The sequence below is a fragment of the Dysidea avara genome, chromosome 11 (genome assembly GCF_963678975.1).
Source record: "Dysidea avara chromosome 11, odDysAvar1.4, whole genome shotgun sequence".
Classification (NCBI taxonomy): Eukaryota; Metazoa; Porifera; class Demospongiae; order Dictyoceratida; family Dysideidae; genus Dysidea; species Dysidea avara.
The window spans coordinates 27,522,207-27,534,230 of NC_089282.1; the positions used below are offsets into that span (position 1 = coordinate 27,522,207).

At 38.4% G+C, this 12,024-nt stretch overlaps 1 protein-coding gene across 2 annotated transcripts in view; it reads left to right on the forward strand.

Annotated features, from left to right (window-relative positions):
• Positions 1-2,582, forward strand: part of LOC136239561 (ATP-dependent translocase ABCB1-like) — an 83,706-nt gene extending 81,124 nt beyond the window's left edge. For both annotated transcript variants that reach the window (XM_066030308.1, XM_066030309.1), the window contains 6 exons: positions 1,055-1,155; positions 1,205-1,360; positions 1,415-1,571; positions 1,617-1,814; positions 1,862-2,068; positions 2,124-2,582. In XM_066030308.1, coding sequence (XP_065886380.1) covers positions 1,055-1,155; positions 1,205-1,360; positions 1,415-1,571; positions 1,617-1,814; positions 1,862-2,068; positions 2,124-2,474 — 1,170 coding nt within the window. In that variant the 3' untranslated portion in view covers positions 2,475-2,582. The remainder of the gene's footprint in view (positions 1-1,054; positions 1,156-1,204; positions 1,361-1,414; positions 1,572-1,616; positions 1,815-1,861; positions 2,069-2,123) is intronic.
• The last annotated feature ends 9,442 nt before the right edge of the window (positions 2,583-12,024 follow it).

The window sequence follows — 12,024 nt, forward strand, 5'->3', positions numbered from 1 at the left end:
GAGTCTATATCTTAATGTACCACTTTGCGTGGGCAGTTCAAAGGCACCGCCAGTGCCATAATTTGTATATTGTACTGCTGCAGACCGCAGCGAGTGCATTATAAGTTATAATGCACCGACCGCAGTGCAATATACAGATATTGCACTGGCTACAGTTTTGTGCAGCATAGCACAAGTGCCAGTGGCGAAGACCACTACGACACCTCACCTAATAGGTGGAAAGACACTACACAGATCACTCAAATTCTTTTATAGCCTGACATGTAAAGGTCGATTGTGGGCCATAACGTCACCAATACGTATAATGTTTACAAGCAGCCAATGGCGATCGAAAAAGCCAATGCGGGTGGCCACAACTCTAGTCTACATATATATAAACGTACTTATACACCTTACTAGTCTGGTGCCATCTTAGCCCAGATTAAACTGTAGTCCACTTCGACAATGACTCAATAAAACAAATATATTCTAAATAATACTAACCTTTACGTTCGATTGTGGTAACCAGTTTTGTCATGCCACCAGATTCGAGTTTAGCCAGTGTGAATAGTAAGAATTAGACTAATATCATTTAGTAGTTAGGTTTTGTTTACTTAAACCGTCTATTTAGCTGCTTTTTTTTCTCTCGAGAGAATCACTATGGCGATTAGTCTGGTGCTTAGTCTATATGGCACGCTGGCATGCTGAGCACTACATGATGAGAGTGGAACAGCGAATGCAGGTTAGTGATATAACCCATAGCGTACTAGCTTTCAATATCTCAGGTGGCTGCAGTACTGCAGGGGGAACGTCATCGCAATGTCAGGCTTGGTTACCCACAATCGATGTTAGAAACCTGGCCTTTATAAGTGTTACAGCTGTCTTGTGAGACTCTCCCCACCAATTAGGTGAGTGGTACATAACAGTTATACAACGTGCACTCGTGCTCTGCCTGTATAAACGCGCTTGCCTTCGGGCCTCACGACCCTCAGGCTCGTGCGTTTATATCAGGCAGAGCACTCGTGGCCGTTGTATAACTATATAATATTGCATGTCTACACTCTTCATTAAACAGATTGCATATGAAGCAGTAATTAACATCAGAACAGTGAAATCTCTTACTCTTGAAAAGAAACTGGGAGATCTCTTTGAAGAGAAAGTCAAAGAACCATTCAAGTATATAAACACCACCTATTGTGTGATTATTGTTGTCTCTTCCATGTAGGAAGTCAATGTATAGTGCTATATTCTTTGGCTTCATGTCTGGACTATCTAGTTCAATACTGTTTTATTCATATGCTATTGTTTATCGATATGGAGCATACTCTCTCACTGCTGACTCTGATCATCTGGTCTATAGTACTTATAAGGAGTTTAATACGTTAGTGGTGTGTTTTATATAGAATTGACTATGACTAAAATGGTGTGATTGCAGGGCAACGACTGTATTGATCGTTGCTGGATTTGAGGCTGGACAGATCAGTATCTACTTACCTAACTACACTAAGGCCATAGTCTCAGCTAGAAGGATATTTAAACTATTAGACACTCCACCAATAATTGACAGTTACTTAGAGGATGGTCTACAGCCGGTATAGAACACTCACTTGTTATCACTGAATCATTATAATTCATAGGGAGCAGCAAAGGGAGAGTTGTCAATAGAGAAAGTTCATTTCACTTATCCAAACAGACCAACCATACCAGTGTTACAAGGTCTCACTGTTGAAGTACGAGTTGGCCAAACACTGGCCCTGGTTGGTCCCAGTGGTTGTGGTAAGAGTACAGTAATATCATTACTAGAGCGTCTCTATGACCCTGATGTTGGCACACTGGTGAGCTGGCTATTATACCATAGTAATATGTTACATGTGTTATACAGAGATTGGATGGAAATAACTTGAGGGCTCTAAATATCCAGTGGCTTCGTAGACAAATAGGACTAGTGTCACAAGAGCCAGTCTTGTTTGACACCACAATAGCTGACAACATTCGATATGGAGCAAACTATAAAGAAGTGACCGATGAAGAGATTGAAATGGCTGCCAAAAATGCAAACATTCACAACTTTATTACAAGTTTGCCGCAGGTGTGACTATGTTACCTCTTGTATTAAGCATTGTACCCTTCACTATTGTATACAGGGCTACAATACTACAGTTGGATCTCTAGGCAGTCAGTTATCAGGAGGACAGAAACAACGTGTGGCCATAGCTCGAGCTCTGATAAGAGATCCTAAGATATTACTATTGGATGAAGCCACTTCTGCTCTTGATACTGAAAGTGAGAAAGTTGTTCAACAGGCACTGGACGCTGCTAGGCTAGGACGTACCAGTGTAGTTGTAGCTCATCGCCTCTCCACAATACAAAATGCCGACTGCATAGCTGTCATCAAAGATGGTGTAGTGATAGAGATTGGTAGTCATGGAGACCTGATGTCACTAAGAGGAGCTTACTACAAACTGAACAATGCCCAACAGTTAATTACAGAGTAATGTAATGAGTAGAACTGACAGAACACTTCAGTATGTATTGTATATAGTGCAGCTTCATACTTGGTTATCTCTCACTAGTACAAGTGTAGTCATCTCTCACTAGTACAAGTGTAGTTATTTGATTTGATTTATAATTTAAACTCAAAACCAGTCGGCACTAGCCTTTCTTCCCTGGTTGAGTACACACAACAAAAAACAAACACTACAAACACACATACATTATGGTATATAGTACATGACACATGATACAACCACAAGAATACAACACAAAACATACAGAAAATAATTACAAAATCAATTAAGTAACTGACAATAAACATAAAAACAGTTCGTCAGAAAAATCTGTCTCACTAGTACAAGTGTAGTCATCTCTCACTAGTACAACTGTAGTCATCTCTCACTAGTACAAGTGTAGTCATCTCTCACTAGTACAAGTGTAGTCATCTCTCACTAGTACAAGTGTAGTCATCTCTCACTAGTACAAGTGTAGTCATCTCTCACTAGTACAAGTGTAGTCATCTCTCACTAGTACAAGTGTAGTCATATCTCACTAGTACAAGTGTAGGGAATAATGAAGTGTTTAAACAAGAGGGAATTGTCACGAATTTATTATCCTTCTGCTTATTATCAGTACAAGACTTAATTTAGCTCTTGCAGGTGACGACCTCCCTTGTTTAAAAATTTCTTCAGATTTATCGCTTCTCAGTGGTGGAATGCTATACCATCACCTTTCCTATCAAAGACCTCCACTACCAGCAACTACCATGTATCATACAGTATAGTAGAACTGTATAGTAGGGAATGACACATGCTCTTCAAAATTCTGCCCATAAAATCAGAAATATCTTACATGATGAAAAGCACTATTTTCATACAGTACGATAGTAATAGTAGGGACCACAAAGGAGTAGGCATGGCCCACGAAATAACATCACCCAAAACCAGCCTCAATTTTCCCTGACGACGATGAGGCAGTATTGGTTAAGTAAAACTAAGCCCAAACAAGCTTTCATATCGACCTGAAATGCTTTCAACAAGTTGCTACAGAATTTAAAAATATATTTAACGGAATTTTCTAGTGACTGACTGACTGACTGACTGTCTGATGTCTTCAGATAAGCGTAACTCGATAACGGTTAAGCCTATGGGCTTGATTTTTTCACTGTTTGACGTCGCTTCGGCCCAAGAGGTGCCTTTTGGCATACCGCAGTATGTAAAATGCATTCTTCATGGACTTACCAATGTCCTCCATTCATCTTTGTTGACAGCAAAAGGTGTTGATTTGGCGGTAGCACGTGATGGCTTCCCTTCGTAATGGAAATCGTCCATATTTTTCATAGTGGCTATTTTGATTGCAGAGGTGCTTTTCTAACAGTTCTTGATTCATACTGCTGTGTAACGGGTTGCACATAGCCAACAAAAAGTGTAATGGATACTTCACTTTTCAGACGATAATTTATATATGATAATTGATATAGCTGGGGCGCGCTGCGCCATTTTCATTTCAGATGCGGTATGCATGGGTTCACCAGTCATAATAATTATTTACAAAAGAATTTAACAAACAAGCACACAAAAATTTGGAATTTTCAACTAGAGTAGGGACCATAGCACATCGATAAAAAGTACTGAAACAAGCTGGAGTAGTGCACGATATTAAATCACAGTAAAACAATAAGAAGTGTTATATCCCTACTGTGCTCAAGATACCATAATGGAAATGCACAGTAGGGATATAACACTTATTATTGTTTTACTGTGATTTGATATCATGGACTACTCCAGCTTGTTTCAGTACTTTTTATCGATGTGCTATGGTCCCTACTCTAGTTAAAAATTCCAATTTTTTTGTGTACTTGTGGAAGAGTCATAATGCCACATATGACATTAAAAACCTTATACAGAAGAATAAATAGTAATTTTTTTTAAAAAGCACCCAAACCCAATTTTCAGTCTGCCAGCCTGCCTGACTACAGTCGCAAAGCTGGAGGCTACACCACACATTGTACAACTACCATCACCAGTGGTGTGTCTTTTGGGGTTCCAATGAATGTCTACCCTCTGTGTTTTCCTATTACAGTAACTTCAATCATCCTGGTCATCGTCTTCTTCACACAATGAAACGTATTCCATAATTATATAGACTTATTTAAAGTGGTCATGTGCTGTTAGAACTTTCATAAGGGTTAACCATGTGTATTGCCACCATTTGTAGGGGTGTCAGAAGTAATCACTCCGATTGTGAAAAGAATGGTCTACGTAGATCATGAGATGTGAACTTTTAAAGTTTGCAGTTTTCCATACATTGTCCAATCACATATGGAAAATCACAAATTTAAAAATGTCATATCTTAAGATTTATATAATATTATATTCCATAATTTTAAAACTTGGAGAGCTACTCACAGCTACAAAATTAAGTCATTTTTGATAGTCAAATATCATTGATCCTGTACCTTGTATCATTGATCCTGTACCTTGTATCATTGATCCTGTATCAACAGTTTAGGTAAGCAGATTGGTTTTCTACATGTGTAGAACTGTTTAACAGCAATTGAAAACCAACTACTATTTGCTTTGTATAATTATGATTATCTTGAAATTATCTGTTATAGAAGATGAAATAATCTGACAAAAAAGTGTAAGATAAAATTACAACCAAAGGGTCTTAATCTATATGTGACCCAATCTGGGAAAACCGGTCTTATTGCCTATTTAAAAGTATTGAGAAATGCCGGTGTTAAGTATTTAGTGTGTTGTAGCTAGCTCGCAATTGGTTGAAGCTATGTGTACCAAATTTTCACACGTTTTACACCAATTTCTTACCTTCCAGAGCATCCAGTGTGCAAGTAGCCAACAGCTAAGTTTCCTGCCATTTTAGATGGATGAATTGGGCCAAGTTTTGGGCCATTCAGGTCTCAAAATTGTCTAAAATGAAAGGAAATTCACAGCAGAGGTAATTATTCAACACCACAGAGCTGTACAACCACATACAGCCATCCCCAGACTGGGTCACATATATGGAGTCAGCTAGAGTCATTCTTCCTTGCAGGAGTGTATAACATACAGCAAATATATACACAGTACAAGCTAAGCATAACAAGAATGAACATGTGGGTTAACTAAACAGCAAAATTGCTTGTAATCTAAACCATTATCAAGACATGATTGTGCAAATACTATAATTCAGGCACTGTACAAGCAGTACTGTTATAACAATAAATTAATTTTGAATGATGGTACTATATATAATAGTCCTGTGGGAAAATCCCTACATTGACATGTCATAATATCATTCAATGCCAATTAAAGTAGGGATTTTCCCACAGGGCTATAATGATTATGTTCAAATACCATCATTCCTACTTCATTTAATAAATCTATATCTAATTTGTAGTTTTATTTTGTTATAGTGACCTAGCTTTAAGATACATTGAGAAATATAAGCAATTTTAAAATTACAATCCTGTATAGCTTGGGAAAGACATGAAAGCTACATGCATGAATGCAGACCTCAGTTTAGTCTACAGCAAGCTATATAGCTGTAACTATAATCTAATCCAAAACAGCCAAGCTGTAAAAAAAGTGTGCGGCCCTCAGAAAGGCTATGGTGAAAAAAGATGTGAAATCCAAGGTGGCGGCCAAGAAATGGCTGTGATGGTAGGTTAATGGTAAAAATTTTAATAAAGACAATTCAGGTGAATTTTTGTGCCGCTTCACAAAATTTACCTAAATTGTCATTATTAAAATTTTTACCATTAACCTACCATCACAGCCATTTCTTGGCCGCCACCTTGGATTTCACATCTTTTTTCACCATAGCCTTTCTGAGGGCCGCACACTTTTTTTACAGCTTGGCTGTTTTGGATTAGATTTCATTTCTTTTTGTATTTGTATACCAGCTTTGGGACTTTTTTAATCTACGTTTTTTTCTTTACTACAGGAAGAAGAAAAGATGAAGTAGATGTACTCTAAATATTTTATCAGTAAATGTACAAATTATATATACTGTATAATACATATTTGACCGCATTTGCGAAAAGGGGTCTTCCACACACATCCAATTTGCCAACTTTGACAATTGATAACTTCAGGTTGGAAAGAGCTATTGCCTTGATATTTGGGCAGTGGTGAGCACCACTATAGCTGAATACATGGTGAAATTTTCAGGTTAATATGTTACTTGAACACTGTGTTATAGTCTCCAACGTTTACGGAATTGGATGTGTGTGGAAGACCCCTTTTCGCAAATCCGGTCACATATATTGATTACAGAAATCTCCATGGTGGTTTCTTTGTAACTGAACACTCTACAAGGTGACTTCTTCTAATTGCTCTCTCTACAGGGTGAATTGTTTGTAGCTGAACGATCTACAAGGTAACTTCTTCTAGCTGATCTCTCTACAAGGTGATGTGTTTGTAGCTGAATTTTGTATAGGTGATTTGTTTGCAGCTGAGCTCTTTACAGAATGGTTTCTTTGTAGCTGAACTCTCTAAAAGTTAACTTCTTCTAACTGATCTTTCTACAGGGCAATTTGTTTCTGGCAGAATTTTCTACAGGGTGATTTCTTTGCAGCTGAACTCTCTACAAGGTAATTTCTTCTAGCTGATCTCTATACAGGGAGATTTGTTCGTAGTTGAATTCTGTACAGGTGATTTGTTTGCAGCTGAGCTCTTTACAAAATGGTTTCTTTGTAGCTGAACTTTCTCCAAGGTAACTTCTTCTAACTGATCTTTCTACAGGGTGATTTGTTTGTAACTGAACTATCTACAAGGTAATTTCTTCTTGCTGATCTCTCTACAGGGTGATTTGTTTGTAGCTGAATTCTGTACAAGTGATTTGTTTGCAGCTGAGCTCTTTACAGAATGGTTTCTTTGTAGCTGAACTCTCTACAGGTGATTTGTTTTTCAGCTGAACTCTCTAAATGGTGGTTTCTTTGTAGCTGAATTCTCTACAATGTGACTTCTTCTAGCTGAACTCTCTACAAGGTGACTTGTTTCTAGCTGAACTCTCTACAGGTGATTTGTTTGTAGCTGAACACTCTACATGGTGGTTTCGTTGTAGCTGAACTCTCTACAAGGTAATTTCTTCTAGCTGATCTTTTTACACTGCATATTTGTTTGTAGCTGAGTTCTCTACAGGGTGATTTGTTTGCAGCTGAACTCTCTACATGGGAGTTTCATTGTAGCTGAACTCTCTACAATGTGACTTCTTCTAGCTGAACTCTCTACAGGGTGACTTGTTTCTAGCTGAACTCTCTACAGGTAATTTGTTTGCAGCTGAACTCTCTACATGGTGGTTTCTTTGTAGCTGAACTCTCTACAAGGTAACTTCTTCTAGCCGATCTTTCTACAAGGTGATTGAGTTTTTTGCAGCTGAACTCTTTACATGGTGGTTGCTTTGTAGCTGAACTCTCTAAAAGGTGACTTCTTCTAGCTGAACTCTCTACAGGATGATTTGTTTGCAGCTGAACTCTCTACGTGGTAGTTTCTTTGTAGCTGAACTCTCTACAATGTGACTTCTTCTAGCTGAACTCTCTACAGTGTGACTTGTTTTTAGCTGATCTCTCTACAGGGTGACTTGTTTCTAGCTGAACTCTCTACAGGTGATTTGTTTGCAGCTGAACTCTCTACATGGTGGTTTCTTTGTAGCTGAACTCTCTACAAGGTAACTTCTTCTAGCTGATCTTTCTACAGGGTGATTTGTTTGTAGCTGAATTCTCTACAGGGTGATTTATTTGCAGCTTAACTCTCTACAAGGTGACTTCTTCTAGCTGAACTCTCTACAGAGTGATTGATTTTTTTGTAACTTAACTCTCTACAGGGTGATTTGTTTGTAGCTGAACTCTCTACAGGGTGATCTGTTCATAGCTGAACTCCCTATAAGGTAACTTCTTCTAGCTAATCTTTCTACAGGGCGATTTGTTTGTAGCTGAGTTCTCTACAGGGTGATTTGTTTGCAGCTGAACTCTACATGGTAGTTTCTTTGTAGCTCTACAATGTGACTTCTTCTAGCTGAACTCTCTACAAGGTGACTTGTTTCTAGCTGATCTCTCTACAGGGTGACTCGTTTCTAGCTGAACTCTCTACAGGTGATTTGTTTGCAGCTGAACTCTCTACATGGTTTATTTCTTTGTAACTGAACTCCCTGCAAGGTGACTTCTTCTAGCTGATCTCTCTACAGGGAGATTTGTTTGTAGCTTAACTCTCTACAGGCCGATTTGTTTGTAGTTGAACTCTCTACATGATGGTTTCTTTGTAGCTGAACTCTCTACAAGGTGATTTCTTCTATAGCTGATCTTTCTACAGGGTGATTTGTTTGTAGTTGAACTCTCTACATGATAGATTCTTTGTAGCTGAACTCTCTACAAGGTGATTTCTTCTAGCTGATCTCTCTACAGGACAATTTGTTTGTACCTGAACTCTCACATGATTGTTTCTTTGAAGCTGAACTCTCTACAAGGTGATTTCTTCTAGCTGATCTCTCTACAGGACAATTTGTTTGTACCTGAACTCTCACATGATTGTTTCTTTGAAGCTGAACTCTCTACAAGGTGATTTCTTCTAGCTGATCTTTCTACAGGGTGATTTGTTTGTAGCAGAACTCTCTACAAGGAAACTTCTTCTAGCTGATCTCTCTACAGGGAGATTTGTTTGTAGCTGAACTCTCTATACATGAATTGTTTGCAGCTGAATTCTCTACATGATGGTTTCTTTGTAGCTGAACTCTCTACAAGGTAACTTCTTCTAGCTGATCTCTTTACAGGGTGAATTGTTTGTAGCTGAACGATCTACAAGGTAACTTCTTCTTACTTATCTCTCTACAGGGTGATTTGTTTGTAGCTGAACTTTCTACAAGGAAACTTCTTTTAACTGAGCTCTGTACAGGGTGAATTGTTTGTAGCTGAACTATCTACAAGGTAACTTCTTCTAGCTGATCTCTCTACAGGATGATTTGTTTGTAGCTGAACTATCTACAAGGTAACTTCTTCTAGCTGATCTCTCTACAGGGTGATTTGTTTGTAGCTGAATTCTGTATAGGTGATTTGTTTGCAGCTGAGCTCTTTACAGAATAGTTTCTTTGTAGCTGAACTCTCTACAAGGTAACTTCTTCTAGCTGATGTAACTACAGGGTCACTAGTTTGTAGCTGAATTCTCTACATAGTGGTTTCTTTGTAACTGAACTATCTACAAGGTGACATCTTCTAGCTGATCTTTCAACAGGGTGATTTGTTTGTAACTGAACTCTCTACAAGAAAACTTCTTCTAACTGATGTCTGAACAGGGTGAATTGTTTGTAGCTGATCTCTATACAGGTTACTTATTTCTAACTGATCTCTTGAATTCTGTTCAGGGTGACTGCTCTATTAGAGTATCTCGATCTCGCACTTGCTACACCAAGTTGGATTTCGTGTTATAACTCCGTGGCTTTAAGTCTGATTCTTCTACACCATTGAAGAGCCTTTCTAAGATGATAACTCCATCTGTACAGCGATTTTCAAAGCATTACCCCAAGTGGTTTATCTGGTAGGCGTGGCAAGCATAATAATAATAATAATAATAATAAAATTAAAAATTAGCTAATCTCGATTGCATAATTGTTACACACTGTTGATTTTTTCGCTGTATCTTCCTGGTTTTTAGCTCGATTTCTTTCAAACCACAAAAGGTTTGAGGTTCAATAGTTAACCTATTCACCCACCGATTTTCAGCTTCTTCCCATACGCGGTATACCCTGTAGGCGTGACAACATATTGGTGTTATTTTTCGTGCATAATCGCTCATAACTCTTTGCCTGTTTATGGTATTCCAGCCAAAGTTGGTACCGAGATGCGCCTTTATACCCCCCTTCTGTGTGCCAAATTTCAAGGCAATCGGATAACGCGTTCGCGTTTTATAGCAGTTTTTGTAAGTGTGCGAAAAGAGGAAGAAAAATAAGAAAAAAAAAACGAAGAAACTAAGCCAATTTTTGAAGTCGCATATCTCAGGAATGCCTGAAGCGATTTCGCTCAAATTTGGAATGTGGAGTGCTGAAGGTGGAGGGAATCTACACAGCAAAATTTGTCTTGTTTCATCAAGGCAGCACAGAGTTACGGAGGTGCAAAAATTGCGTTTTCTTTCTTCCTGTCAATATACTCACGGGGTTGCGCGCCGGCTTCTTGGGCCGCACGATACACTACCGTGTGTCTTGATTTCTCCATGACTGTATCTGTAACCCAACCATATATGGTGATGATGATGTAATGAGGATGGTTGGTGTATCAACAGAAAATGGTCAAGCAAGTCATGACCACATTATGGAGTCTCCAGCAAGCATTCTGGTATTCATCTGTATTTGCTGGAGACCAACACTTCTTTTGTGTACCCTGTCATTTTAGTGACAAAATTAATTATCCTGACTTATTCTATCTTGATTGCTGCTTTTAAAGCTTCCTTTTCACAATCCACATGTATACTATTGCTACATGGAGATCACATGTACTATTGCTGCATGGAGATCACATGTACTATTGCTGTGCGGATATCTAACTCCTCAATTGTTGACAGATACATACCAATAATGAACACTTGTCAAGTAAACTGCAGACTACAATTATATACAGAAACTATATACCCAGTAACACTGAGCTGTTATAATAACGTGATTTACAAGATATACTGGTACTATATATTATGCATGTTTAGCCTGTTACAAACAAAGAACAGTATGACAAGTGCCTCCAGTTACTACAGAAAATACTAATGGTTCCTGTGTATTGTAAGTATAGTAGTACCTGTGCAGGCCAGAAGCCAATATGTGCTACCAGTAACTTGTAATACTGCCTCATACTACTGTTGCTCTAACCTTACTGCACTATCATCGCTAGCTTTGCTGCTGAATAGCTATACTACAGCACAGAGCAGCTTAAACTTCAACAACTGAGTAGCAAGCCATGCAGCTAAAGAGGAAGTCAATCAGATAGTCAGCTACAGCCAGCCAACAGAAACAAACCAGCTAGCATGCAACAGCTGCAGTCAACCATCGAACAACATCCAACCAGCTGGTCAACTATGTAGCCATGCAGTGCTGACAGTAGGAGATGACTGGCAGACCATCTACATACTAGGATTAGTAGCAGCAAAATTTATAGTATGCAGCACCTACAGTAGTAACAGGAGCAGTAAAGTAATAAAGGTGACAGTTAAACCTTTAATGACAGTAGCTGTACACAGTAGAAAATTAAAAGCTTTGCATTGAGAGCTGTCTGGCATCAAGGTTCCAACAGTTGAGATATTTACTTGTACACCATCGTAATTACTATAAGTTTAACATGTTTTTCTTCCATGTTTAATGTAGATTGCTCGTGGATAAAGCATATTATGATAAACTCATATGTATGATATGTTATTTGACTTTATTGTCAGAGGCAGGCATTGCTTCATCTCACTACTTCATTGAATGCATTCACTCTGTCATTTGCTAAAACGTAACAAATCTTTATGATGAAATAGTAACTCTTTGGTGCTTGTTCTGTACACTGTATACTAATACTCCTAGCCCCACCCCCAT